The following is a 14,084-nucleotide window of genomic DNA, read 5'->3' as shown; positions in this document are numbered from 1 at the left end:
AACTGGAAGACACCTGGCGCGACGGTCTCGGGGCATTACAATGATGTACAAAGAGTGCCAGTGTTCCAGAAAAATATACTTAACATACTTTTGACCTTCACGAGTAAAACATTTTGACCTTTCAGCCCCTTTTTTGTTCCAACAACTGACTAAACTAGGCAAAAAACTTTTTTTTGCAGTTGAACTGATACACCAGGCAAAGCTGCAATAGTGGCCAATTTCTCAGATAGATAAACACAAAACATATGTTTTATGCATTGGAGTTTTGCTGCGGACACTTGAATACCTTTTTCCTTTTGCACAAACTACTTTATGAAGAATCATCACATTTCACAAAGGTCATTTAACCACAAGATTGTGGGCACACAGACTCGCAAACGGGAGGTGCACCATATTTTTTAGGAACACCAAGCTTGAGTGATAGTGGAAAGAAAGAATCATAAACTAAAGAGTATATTGATCAAAGTGTTTTACGTACACACAAGAGTCCATAAGCTTTTCAGACAACAACATGTTGCCTTAAAAGTTATCTAATCAATTATGAAGAAGTTAAAAAATGAAGAATAAGAGAGGAAAAACATGTCTGAATATACTAAAAAAACATCTCTGAACCTTCACAGCCACATCACTCTGAACTTCAGTCCTCCTTCAAACCGCAAACTTTTTCCTGGTACACATATGTGACCTTCTCCCGTCTATTTATTTGAACTTATTTTCAAGACAAAAAGTTCTGGCGTCAATTTTCCTAACATATAAAATGGAAAACAAACAAAATCATTAGCAAAAATAGACGGTGGGCAGAATATTGTTCCCACGTTATCCACATAAGTACACAAGTTGCTGAATTTTCTTTGATGTAATTTTTCAAATACAAGCACACAAAAAACCATCGAAGCAACATACTGTTTGACCATTTTCTGCTAAGTAGCTATACTGATGCATTCTTTTTCCATTTTCTTTGACTCTTCAATTTTTTCCGTAAAAGAACAATACAAGGACTAAATTGACAAAATTAGAGTCTCAGAACTAAACGAAAGTTGCAGCATGCTCCACAGTGGAAGTCTGATCTGATCTGATCAGATCATCCAAGTTTGTGTGTAGTAAAAAACAACTTTGCTTCGGCCTTCCATTTTCAGAAGTCCTCTCCTCTTGGGTTGGATCAATCAAACCCAGAGGAATCATCCATCCATCCTCTCACCGAAACACAAGGCACAGATACACTAGTAGTCAAACATGGAAGCAACATTGACCAAAACCAAAACTAACCGTGCAGCCATCAGTAATTGCACCATGCCTTCCCCTCCCAAGTAAGCAATTATTGCTAATAAATTGCTCCGACGATGCACGCAAGGGGCCAAAAAACTTGGGACATCTCCTGCCCTACTACCACCATCAGTAGTAATTCAGTACTATGCTCTGCTCCGCTTTGCTCTGTTGTATCACCGCTACTGCTGCTGCTACTCCACTTCCTTGACAGGCCGCCTGTCAACACCACCGCCACCCTGCTACCGGCGGCGACTATTGGCGGCGTCCGAGACCCGCTGCACGATCATCACCTCTGCCACATCGACCGCCTCCCGTGTCCCACTGATCACCACCTCCCTGCACCACACACACGCTGCAGGTCAAAATGACATACAGGCAGGACTAATTTCGTGCGTAAAGAACATGCAAACCCGGCTGAGACCTGTTGTAGTACCTACCTCTCGCTCGTCCCAGCTTTGAGCTCCCCCTTAGAGATACTGATCTGCACGCCCGTAACCTGCACTCTGACGACGAACCATTAGTCCAAACCATAGCCTTGTCGGTTAACCATTTGTGGCTGCGCTTCGGTGGTGCGGGAGATATGTACGTACCCGTTCAATCTCACGTATGGTCCTCTCGGCATAGCCAATGATGGCGCCCACGTACTCGTCCACGACACCCATGGTGAGGGTCCCTTGCACGTTGTTGTCGTAGTCAGGCGATCTCACGGGTGTGTTAGGCTGGAGGAATTCAAGAGAAGATGGTTCAGGTTTTGCTGCAGAGGCCGATAGCACTAGTTGGTAAACTAGGGATAGTAGATATTTTGCAACCACTACATATGGAAAAATAGCTGCTGCAGGGGAGCCATGATGGATCTCGCCGGCCATGGCTTGATTTGCGAGTGGGGACGACAACACGGTGCAAGAAACATGGGCGGAGGGCAGGCCGCGTCGGAGGGGAGGGAAGGTCGCGGCGGAGTGCTGGGAAGGTCACACCAGAGGGGAAGTTGGGGGCGGGTGGAAGGGAGGTGGTCGGGGTAGAGGGCGGTGGTGGAGGTGGTCGGGGCGGTGGTTGGAGGCAAGGGCGGAGGTGGCTGGGGCGGGGTGAGCCACCGAGGTGGCGAGCACGGCCGAGCTCGGCCTCCTCGTGCCGTCGGCCTGAGGCGGGTGCTGCCGGGGGAGCAAGGTGGGAAGGTGGCCGGATCCAGGAGTGGGGCAGCGCGGGGGCCGGCTCAGGCGCGGGAGCAGCGAGGCGGCCGGATCCAGGAGTGGGGAGGCGCGGGGGCTGGATCCCGGCCTGCGGAGTGGTGCGCGGGTTTGATGCGACGGCGGCGGCGGTTCTGGGGGCTGATGGTGGGGGACGATGGGTCGGAGTGCAGGAGGTGGGATCGAGGGAGTGCGGGAGATGCAGGATGGATGGTCATAGTATTTTTTTACTTCGTTCCAGCGCGGTTCGGGAGTTCGGGAACCTATGATCGAGCCCTTATAGGGCCGGCGTGATCCAAATAGTTATTCTAATCCCAGAATTAGAATAGTGCCACCCTATATATATATATATGAAAATAATGGTTAACCAATAAAATGGTAAACTATTAGATGGAAGGTTACAAATATTTGAAAAGAAATCAATAATTGAATTGTATGCATTTTTATGATTAAATTTAATAAATGTAACATTTTTGCAAAAACTATGATAATTAAAATATTCATTGGTATTTTAAAAAAAACGGCAAATGACTACTTATGCCAACCGGAAGTTCTTCAGGGTTTCGTTTATTCATCTATTTTTGGCATGCTGGTTCTCATAACGCCTTCTTCGGACCTTCTCTTTGTCCGACAAATTCCTGATATACTGGGCTAGCACCTTGTGTTTCGCCCTCACACCATGCTTCATTTGGTATCCTTTGGCAACTCCTTCGGCGTGCTCAAGAATACTAACGAAAGCCGGGTCCAGATATTTGCCACAGAACGCGTAACGATACGCCATACGCTTAAGCACGTTGCACTATCCATTCTGCAATTCTTCAAGGGTTTTCTGAGTGTGTGCATCCATCTCTCCTTTGGAAATGTCTGCATAATCATGAGAATAAGGCTGCAAGTTTAAATTATGTATGATATAAGCTACACCATTGTTTACAGTACCTAATATTCCCTAAGTTTCATACTGTAGTGCCTATAAATTATTTTTAAAGTAAATATTTATTAACTTTGAAAATTTAAGGAGAAAAAAGCAAATATCAAATCCATATGAAAGCATAAATCATATGATGTACTTTTAAAAAAATTGTCAATAAACATGCACAACCTTTATGATGTCTGACTTTTAGCATAAAACCAAAACGCACTAAATTGTGGAGTGGATGAACCATTAATTTCTCAAAGATTGATTGAATAAATAATGATCATTACGTATTGATGATCAACAGTATATTTAGAGCTAGATTCCATTATGCCAATTCAACAATGTATTGATGGTTTAATGATTAACCTCTAACCTTAAACGTGAAGACAGATCTAGGGTTAAAAAAAATTAAAATTACCGTAACGGAATTCCAGTCCATGCCGTGCATGTGCTGCTGCTTGTGATCGATGACGGAGTACTGCACCTTGTTGACACGATGCTTCTCTGGGTCGGACACCGAGTAGTCCAAAGCTTTCTCGTGGGGATCCTAATCCATGCGATGGACAACGACGTCGGTGGTTAGCCCCGCAAGTCCACGATCTGTCACGATGGCATCCATGACAGGCCCCTCACGTTCATGGCCACGATCTGTCACGACGGCCAATCGACCTCCACGAGTGGATTTCATATCCACGGCAGGGAGGCGGGCGTGTGAGAGGTGGCGATGGTTTTAGAGCGTACCCTAGGAGGAGAGATGCGGGGAGTAATTGGTAGTTACCTACTATAGCAGAAATACTTATGAGAAAAATTGATTGGTCGGCGTTGGGCACCTTCAACGCAGCGACGCTTATTTAGGCGCTTAATTAGGATCCTGGAAAAAAATCACAAGCGTAGGCGCTTGGGGAAGGAGCTAGGAACTGGATTTTGTACATCTACGTGATGCAATCCAAAGATCGTGTCCGGGGTGGATGGGTTGGGGATTGAAAATTGTGTACATAAACCCTAATGCTCAAGACTTGTGAAAACATCAGATCAAATTGTCATCAAGTGATCTAGTATTACTTGGATCGAGACTTTGCGATCATCATGTAGCCACGCCACAAACACGATGGTTCTAGTATTACTTGGATCAACACCTTAGGCAGCAAACTAGTGCATTTCCTTTTTGAGTCACCATCTTCCTTCTTGAAAACCACATGTACACACTCATCATGTATACCATAACACATCAGAACCTATTAACGAGCGCTCACAAGCTTAACTAGCTTCAAACGAACCTAGCCAATCAGGGTTTTATGCTACTTAATCTAAATGAGCCGATGATTAATGAGCACGAGTTTAACAAGCAGAGATGCCAAACCACACACCAATTAACATAGTTCTACCTTAGTTCAACGCTTCCATATATACAAAAGCAAGCACCACTTAGTAGTACTGGTGCACATAGTTCGACCATAAATGTTCACCAACAAAGTATAGCATAGGGTAGTACTTAGCATAGTTAAAACCAAAAGAGCATCAGTTCTAGCTGCGAGGGTGCGCACTTCCCTAAAGCCTCAAAGAAGCCTCATCAAGTACTCGGCATACGCGGCGTACTTCACCCTGAAAGCGTAGCCATTATTGATACAGCCTCGGGATGTTCCGACTGCATGGTTGATGGTACTCGACAGGTCGCCTTTCATCAGCTTGTTGCAGTAAGGGCATCCGTAGCCCCCCTTCCGATTCTTGGCCTGACACGTTTCTCGGGGACACCACTGTCCAGCTCCCTCACCTTGTGCCTCCTGTAGATCCTCTGGGTTTCTGGGTCGCTGTCGACGTCGTCACTTAGGACCTACATGTAGTACAAAATGTTGCATAAGTATATCTAATATGAGAATTCAGCAGGCACAGAGTCTATGAAACATAATGTAATTGATGACATCGTAAAATATCAAATGATGTTGAAAAATAAATGCATAACTTACTAGTTGCTACATAAGCAACTAAATGGGATAGTACCATATAGTAAAAAAATGAAGGATCAACCATACATGTCGAAGAGAGCACTAGCATTGCCACATTTTGCCACAAATTTTTTCCAGGCTTGCCTAAGGTTAGTTCATCAAAATGAGAGCCACAAGTTGGCAAGCCTAAGGGAACCTTGCCACACTTTTTGTGTGTATGCCATGTGGGACCCAAGTGTGGCTTGCCTAAGGTGTGGCTGGAACCAAACACTCACTTAAGTTGGTCAAACTTGCCTAACCTTAGGTATGGCAATCTTTGGCAAAGTTAGTCACAAACCAAACAACCCTTTAGTGCAACAAAATTCACTTGTTACGTAAAAATGCACGAACTGATGATGTAACATGGCAGAGCAGCATACATATGTACTAATGCAAAAAAAAGACTTATAACTTACATGCATGACTAGATAAAATAGCTCGTGAGATGTATCTATTTAGGGTTAGAATTTTGTGTGCTTATGATGATGGATATTGAAAGTCCACATGTTATCGTCGTGGAAGTTTCCCCTGTTGATCGATACCCCACCCATCAATGTTCCTGAACCATTCAACGTTCTAGGTAAAGTAGTTAATTATTATGAATTCTGACAATAAGTGATCCCAAATGTTGTACTTACAAAAAAAGGGTTTTTAACATTTATGCCACCAGTTGTGTCCCACAACTAAGTATCACCACTAGGAATTTCTACTGCTAATAAAAGCCATCGCTTCGTTAGACACATGCTCAAAAATGCCACTGCATATCATTATTGTGATATCAAATCTATCTTGACATGCTATAATGGCATCAATACCTATGGACCAACATGCCAGCTCTCCCTCTATCTCACTACAATAAAGTGTGGGCCCACTTGATCCCAACAACATTCTTATTTTCCTGTAAAATTATTCGCTTACTTACTCCTCACAAGTGGGGCCACACTTATCATTATGAGATAGAGAGAACTGAAATGTGGGCCTGGGTTTTTTTTATCATATTGGATGGTCAACAAGTTTTAAATGAATATAAAAATGTCTAATGGCATTATTGAGCAAACATCTAATGGAATGATGGCATTTTTGATACATCTAATGGCATTTTTGAGTAAGCATCTCATGAATCGATGGCATTTTTGAGCGGCTGTATCTTCTAAGGGAAAAACTGAGTAGTGGGATACAGCTGGTGGCATAAATGATAAAACCCCTACAAAAGAACTAATTAAAACAACTCAAGTAAAACATTGATAATATCCAATTTCTTTCTAAAATAGCCATTGCTTAGAGATAATCAATGTTTAAAATCATTGCCACAACCACTTATGGAACATTTAAACCAAAGATCGATCAAGTGCAACCAAACATGTACTCAACATTTTAATACCTTATTTGCCTTGTACTGACCAGAGAAAACCTAGGATATTACAAAATAAATAAATAAATAAATAAAGGGGATAGACGACTAACCTCTTCTTCGTTCTCGTCGGCGATGACCACAGGTGGGGACAGGGGAGGCAACAATTGCGGCAGACGAACACCCGACTGAGGTTGAGGAGCCACTACCTGCTCCGGCAGAGGAGCCAGAGGAGCTACCTGTTCCGGATTATTAGCAGAATAATTTATATGGGTCAAAAAACTGACATATACATGCCTCAATAAATGTAATCTAGCTACACAGCTGCAGATCCAAGATTTCATACTTGGGTGTTCAAAAATTTATATTGCAAACTAAAACCACAACAATATTTTCAAATGGAGGGAGTAATATCTAAAATTTTCATGTGAAAAGATTCTGAGTCCATCGCAATGACAGTACTGACATGAATGACAGAAAATGAAGATTATTTACTTCATGACCATACAATACGACATTTTCAGAAACAAGGCATGGTGTTGTTATCCTTAAGTTGCGGAAAATATTTTCACAATCACCTACGTAGGCAATTCAATTCCAAGGTCAAGCTACGTATTTGTATTAGCACAATCACCAAACCTATGTGGATTTATTAGCAGAATAATTTATCTAGATCAAAATAATGCCTATACAGGGCTCAACACATGTAACCTAGCTAGTTACCTAAAACATCTACAGAATATTGATACGGAGTCCATCGATCAAAGATAAAAAGAAACCCTGGCCTTCCCCCAAAATAGACAAAAGGACTGACCAGAGCACACCTAGGATTTTACAAAAAATTAAAGGAGATAGATGACTAACGTATTCTTTGTTGACATCGCCGACGACCACAGGCTCGGGCACAGGAGGCGTCACCTGCTCCATCTAAGGAGCCAGAGCAGCTACCTGGTCCCACATAAATAGCAGAATATTTAATATAGATCAAAAAATGTCATATACATGCCTAAACTAATGCAACCTAGCAACACAGCTTCGGATCCAGGATTTCAAAGTTGGGTGTGCAAAATTTATACTGCAAACCAAAACCACAACAATATTTTTCAAACGGCTGAGATCAAGTTGGCTTTTGAGTCCAAAAGGCATTCTTCCGCCTCTGCTTCTGTTACTCAAGAAATTAAAGAGTTAGGAGTAATATCTAAAATGTTCATGTGAAAATATTGTTTTTCCATCATACTGACAGTACATACATGAATGACAGAAAATGAAGATTATTTAGTATGATATTTTCGTAAACAAGGCATGGTGTCATTATCCTTTACTTGAAGAAAATATTATGCTAAAAATAAGCAACCAAATAATATATTTCAAGTAGGGATGACAACAAGTCTAAAATATTACAGCCTCTGGTAATTGGACTCCAGGAATCAAGCAATTGGTGTTGAGCAAATTGAACGACAAAAAATGTGTCTGCTGGATTAAGCGTGAGAGGCTAGTTTTATACAAATTGACATGAAGTTTAGTGCATAAACTACACCACTTTTAGTCCATTTAGCAATAAAAGAACCATATATAAGAAATTTCGGGCAAAATATTTCGGGTGGTTGGTAGATCTATCTTAAAATTTGGCATCAACACAATTTGGATGCACGAGAGCCATGGATCGGAGTGGTTGGTAGATCCTAAAAACAAGATAACCTATACAATGAGGAGCCGACCCCCACACACATGCACTCATGTGGATCCGCCCTTGAAACCTACCGGATCTAACGAATCTAGGTACATATTTCATAGATGGAAGAAAAGCAGAAATCCTAGCCATGCCCAAAAATAGATAAGGGACTGAACAAGGAAGCCTAGGATATTTCCTAAAATAGGACTGCCCTCTTCTTTGTCGTCATCGCCGTCGATGTTGACCACGAGCTACGGCACAGGAGGCAGATGGCGTGGCAGAGGAGTCACCTGCTCCGGCGTAGGTGACACCTGCACCGAAGCCTGGACGTGGTCGACAACGTCAAGGCCGCCCTGTTGCCGGTTGGACCCCTCGCCGGCGGGGAGGGGTTTCTCCATGTGCAGCTTCGCAGGGCGCTTGGATACTTCGTGCGCCATGGCATCGGCCCTCCCCCCAATGGTGCGCTTGGGCATCTCGACGGCGGAGGTGCAGCGGCGGGAAGGGAGCAGCAGCGGGATGGGCAGGCGAGTGGTGAGGCGTGGGAGGAGAAAACCCTCGTATTTGTGGATGAAGAAGAGGACGGGAAGAGGGGAGCGGCGATGATATAAATGCTAATGGGGAAGCGGAGCTGCCGATTTAGTCCTGGGCAGTCAAAAGGAGTTGTTGCCACGTTCACATCTCCCCGTGCGTTGTTCACACCACCACGTCTTGCCACGTCAAAACGTAACTTCTCACTTCTCACTAAAATAAAAAGCCCGATCGTGCACAACCACGATTTAGGAGTAATGCAACTTCCCTTCAAAAAATTGTGTAATGTAATTGCTCCCTCATTACACAGAACAAAGTCATATAGTGGGACAACTGAATTTGTAGGCTTGTTTCATCTACACGTGTCATGTTTTATACTTGTCCTAAAATATGTTGTAAAACTTTACAAACAATGGAATGGCAAATGAATGTGACAAAACTTGGCCAGCAACCGCACAGATTCATCTGCCATATACCCGATGTCCGGTATCGAGGAGGGGAATGTTGATCCACGCGATGCCATGTGTTTCGTCTGGACCCATATCATGCACCCCGAGCCAACCGGGCCAAAACATGCGCCGCTAGCCTTCTCGATCCAAACAACGAGCTAGTGTCCACCATGCACAGAGATGCTCATGTGGACAGGTTTGCTAGCACTAGTGAATGACGTCGGATCCCGGTGTGCAATATGTGTAGCCGCGTGTCTCTTTGGCATGCCTAGCATACCGAAGGGACTCGTCGAAGGTCCAATGAACCGCGGTGGGGTCAATGCTGGATGTATGGTGTGGGTCAACCTGGCTAATGGTGCATGGTTTGAGTTTAGGTGGCTAGGTTTGCATGGCTGGGGGGCTAGATGGCTAATGAGTGCGCATGCGTCATCTGTACATTGTCACGGTTGAATGGTGCACTACTAGAAAAAGGGCTATAGATGGGATTGACACTAATGGCGCACCAGACAAGCGGTGCGCCATTAGTATATACTAATGGCGCACCACCTTATGATACGCCATTAGAGTTGAAACTACTAATGGCGCACCTAGCCCCGGGTGCGTCATTAGTATCAATTTTTTTAACTAGTGCGCTTGTCCAAACATACTAATGGCGCATCCAGACACAGTGCGCCATTACTAGTTGTAACTAGTAATGGCGCACCTGCCGGAAAGTGCGCCACTAATGTTGTTTTTTATTATATTTTTTATTCCCTTTTTTGCAAAACTACTAATGGTGCACTGTTCCACCGTGCGCCATTACTAGTTTAAACTAGTAATGGCGCACTGTGGGACAGTGCGCCATTAGTATGTTTTTTTTGCAAAACTACTAATGGCGCACCACCAGGAGGTGCGCCATTAGTAACCTGGATTACTAATGGCGCATTTAGAGTTGGTGCGCCATTAGTAAGTCGGCAGCAACAAGATATTTTGGACAGCCTCTCCTACCCACACTCACTTTCTCCCCACTTCATTCTCTCCACCTCCTCCTTGTCTCGGGTGCCTCCTATTTTTCACCTCATTTCCACCATAGATTCATTCAATTTAAGTGGTTAAATTACCTTGTTTTGATAGTAAGTAAGGGGGAAGCTATATTTATGTTGTTCTCCCTACAACAATGTGCACATGTACTTTTTATGGCCTAGCTAGATCTATGTATGTTCGTGGTGTTGCATATGTTTGTGGTGTTGCATATGTGTTTGTGTTTGGAGGTGTACCGGTATTTGAAATTCGATAGTTGCCAATATTTTGCCGGAATGTTGATTCATTTCCGTTTCGGCGAGAATTTTGGCATTAAACATTCTTTTTGGTCCTATTTTTAGGGAAAGTCATGCCAAATTTTTTCTTGGTTCTAAAATATCGTTTTGCTCTACCCCGCAGGCGACCATGGTCCGCATGATGACCGAAGGCATCGTGAATAGGTTTTTGAGGTCCGCGAAGGCCGAGATGCTTCAAAAGAACGAGACGGAGATAAGATGTCCGTGTCGAAGATGCAAGCTGAAGAGCCTTATCGCGGACCCGGAATCCGGGCAGGTGCGGGACCACCTGCTCTTGCGTGGTTTCATGGATGGCTATCGGTGGCAAGGTGATGAAGATGACTACGAAGTCGTCCATGGGGGCCGGGCAAGAAATGAGGAAGGGCAGCAAGACAACCATCGCGGCTCGGGCGGGCGAGAAGACGAAGAATCCCCAGGAGATGATCACGACGGTGATGCTGTACACAGTCATCATGTAGAAGATGCAGGACATGATGATGAGGAAGATGCCGGAGCAGTCGACGGGCATGATCATGAAGATGATGATGCCGGCGGAGCAGACGACGCTGGACCATCGATTGGCTGGGTGCAGGACCCTCATATTCAAGAACTACTTCTCAAGCAGACGGATAACGCAAGAGCTGCCGCCCGAGAGAAAGCCAAGATGGATCAACTTGAGTTAGACGTGGTTACTCCATTGTATGAAGGATGCAGGCCCGAGGATACCCGCCTGAAAGTAACGCTCATGGCTCTGGAGATGAAGGTAAAACACAAAATGACCGACGCATGCTTCGACGAGAACATGTCATTCTGGCACGAACGTCTTCCCGAGGGGAACAAGTGCCCGACCAGTTTGGAGGAGGCGAAGAAAATCGTGTGTCCTCTGGATTTACCGCACGTGAAATACCATGTGTGCATGAACAATTGCATCATTTATCGGGACGAGCACGCGGAGTCTACCATATGTCCGGTGTGCGGCGTCACTCGATACAATAAGAGGAAGAAAGCTCCTCGAAAAGTGGTGTGGTACTTTCCGATCACTCCTCGTCTGCAGCGGTATTTCGCGGACCCTAAGGTAGCAAAGCTCCTGCGTTGGCACGCGGATAGGGAGGAGAAGAAGCGAGAAGATGACGCAAATGATCCGGAGATAGATAAAAAAGACAAGATGCTGAGTCACCCTAAGGATGCGAGCCAGTGGCAAGCGTTGAACTTTGAAGACCCATAATTTGGGAGCGATCCAAGGAATATCGTGCTGGGCGCGAGCACCGATGGAGTCAATCCGTTTGGCAGCCAGAGAAGCACACATAGCACCTGGCCTGTGTTTGTGTGGATGTACAACCTTCCCCCTTGGTTGTGCATGAAGAGGAAGTACATTCACATGAGTATGCTAATTGAAGGACCGAAACAACCAGGGAACGACATCAATCTGTATCTGGGGCTGCTGAAAGAGGAGCTTGACACGCTGTGGAAAACGCCAACCAATACGTGGGACGCCGTAAAAAAAGAATATTTCCCTATGAGAGCCGCGCTGCTCACGACGGTGCACGACTATCTCGGTTATGGATATGTCGCGGGGCAGGTGGTCCACGGATTTTCTGGATGCGTCAGGTGCATGGATGACACAACATATCGCCAGCTAGATAGAGATCCCGGGTCTTCAAAAACCGTGTTCATGGGACATCGAAGGTGGCTTTGCGACGATGACCCGTGGAGAAAATGCAAGGATCTGTTCGATGGTGAAACCGAACCCCGAGGACGCCCGCGTACGAGGAGCGGCGAGGAAATAGACGAGCTGTTGAAAAATTGGAAAGACTGCCCACTGCCGGGAAAGAAGCAAAAGGCGCCAGAGCCGGGAAAGAAGCGAAAGGCGCCAGAGCCGCTGCTGAAGGTATGGAAAACGAGGTCTGTTTTCTGGGACTTGCCGTACTGGAAGATCCACCGTGTGCCTCACAGCCTTGATGTCATGCATATCATGAAGAACGTGTGCGAGAGTCTGCTTGGTACCCTGCTCAACATGCCAGAGAGGACCAAAGATGGGCCGAAAGCAAGGGCAGACTTGAAATCAATGGGCATCAGGCAGGAGCTTCACGCTATATATGATGATCATGATGATGATGATGATGAGGCGAAGCAGGACACGGAAAGTCGTCACAAAGGCAAGAAGGCCAAGAAAACCGGAAATGACTACCCTCCCGCGTGCTTCACTCTAAGTCAGGAGGTGACCGAGCAGTTTTTCACCTGCCTCATAGGAGTAAAACTTCCTTACGGTTACCCGGGGAAGATAAGCAGATACCTAGACCCAGCGAAGCTGAAGTTCAGCGGGATGAAGTCTCACGACTGTCACATGTTGATGACGCAGATACTTCCAGTTGCAATCCGGGGGATCATGGACGCGCACGTCCGTGAAACCCTATTTGGCCTATGCAACTTTTTCGACGTCATCTCTCGGAAGTTTGTTGGCGTGAGGCAACTCAGAAGGCTACAGGAAGAGATCACGAGCTTGAGATGTACTTCCCGCCCGCATTCTTCGACGTTATGGTGCATCTGCTGGTCCATATCATGGACGATATCATCCAACTCGGGCCGATGTTCCTGCACAGCATGATGCCGTTCGAAAGGATGAATGGTGTCATCAAAGGATACATTCGCAACATGTCACGTCCAGAGGGAAGCATAGCCAGGGGCTTTCTGACCGAAGAGTGCATCTCCTACTGCACGAATTATCTAGGCATCGAGAACCCCGTTGGTCTGCCCGTCAACAGGCACCTCGGCAGGCTCGCTGGATGGGGTCACCGTGAGGGTCGTCGCGAAATGCATGTCGACTTCGAGGGTCGACTCGCCGACTTTGAAAGAGCAAACCTAGTCGCGCTACAACACATAGACGTGGTCGATCCTTGGGTGGTACAGCACAAAACCTTTATTAAGAAGACGTACAATGACCGAGGCCAACAGAGGACGGACGGAGATATACTCAAAGAGCACAACTCATGTTTCACGCGTTGGTTCAAGCAGAAGCTTCTGTCATACCCTTTACATGAGGATTCTTCCGCGGAAGAACAACTCATATTCGCCTTGTCACAGGGCGCCGAGCACAACCTGATGACCTATGAGGCGTACGATATCAACGGTGAGGTGCGCCATTAGTATGGATGTACTTATGGCGCATCGAAGGGTGGTGCTCCATTAGTATTGTGCCATTGCTATAAGAAAAAAAATACTAATGGCGCACCAGGGTGAGGTGCGCCATTAGTATGGATGTACTTATGGCGCACCGAGGGGTGGTGCGCCATAGTATTGTGCCGTGCCCCATCCATATTCCCTCCCCGGCCCCTCCCTATCCCCTCTCTCTCCCTCGCCCTCGCCCTCGATCCCCTTCCCCTCTCCTCTCCCGACGCCGCTGCCCCGCCGCCTCGACGCTGCCCCGCCGCCCCGACGCCGCCT

General features: G+C 45.8%; 1 protein-coding gene across 4 annotated transcripts; it reads right to left on the bottom strand.

Annotated features, from left to right (window-relative positions):
• Positions 1-586: 586 nt before the first annotated feature.
• On the bottom strand, positions 587-2,657 carry LOC119331524. Of its 4 annotated transcripts, none has more exons than XM_037604690.1 (5): positions 2,076-2,657; positions 1,857-1,985; positions 1,704-1,762; positions 1,267-1,602; positions 587-745 (listed from the first exon to the last, which is right to left on the bottom strand). In XM_037604690.1, the coding sequence occupies exons 1-4, from the start codon at positions 2,130-2,132 to the stop codon at positions 1,506-1,508; spliced, it is 342 nt and encodes a 113-aa protein (XP_037460587.1). In that variant the 5' UTR covers positions 2,133-2,657; the 3' UTR covers positions 587-745; positions 1,267-1,505. The 4 variants fall into 4 exon arrangements, with proteins under 4 accessions (XP_037460587.1, XP_037460588.1, XP_037460585.1 ...); XM_037604691.1 differs by having other exon boundaries at positions 2,082-2,657; XM_037604688.1 differs by having other exon boundaries at positions 1,857-2,657.
• Between the last annotated feature and the right edge of the window lie 11,427 nt (positions 2,658-14,084).

This window comes from Triticum dicoccoides, chromosome 7A, assembly GCF_002162155.2.
Source record: "Triticum dicoccoides isolate Atlit2015 ecotype Zavitan chromosome 7A, WEW_v2.0, whole genome shotgun sequence".
NCBI lineage: Eukaryota > Viridiplantae > Streptophyta > Magnoliopsida > Poales > Poaceae > Triticum > Triticum dicoccoides.
The sequence above is the reverse complement of the archived record's forward strand: the minus strand, read 5'-3'. Positions and strand labels throughout refer to the sequence as shown.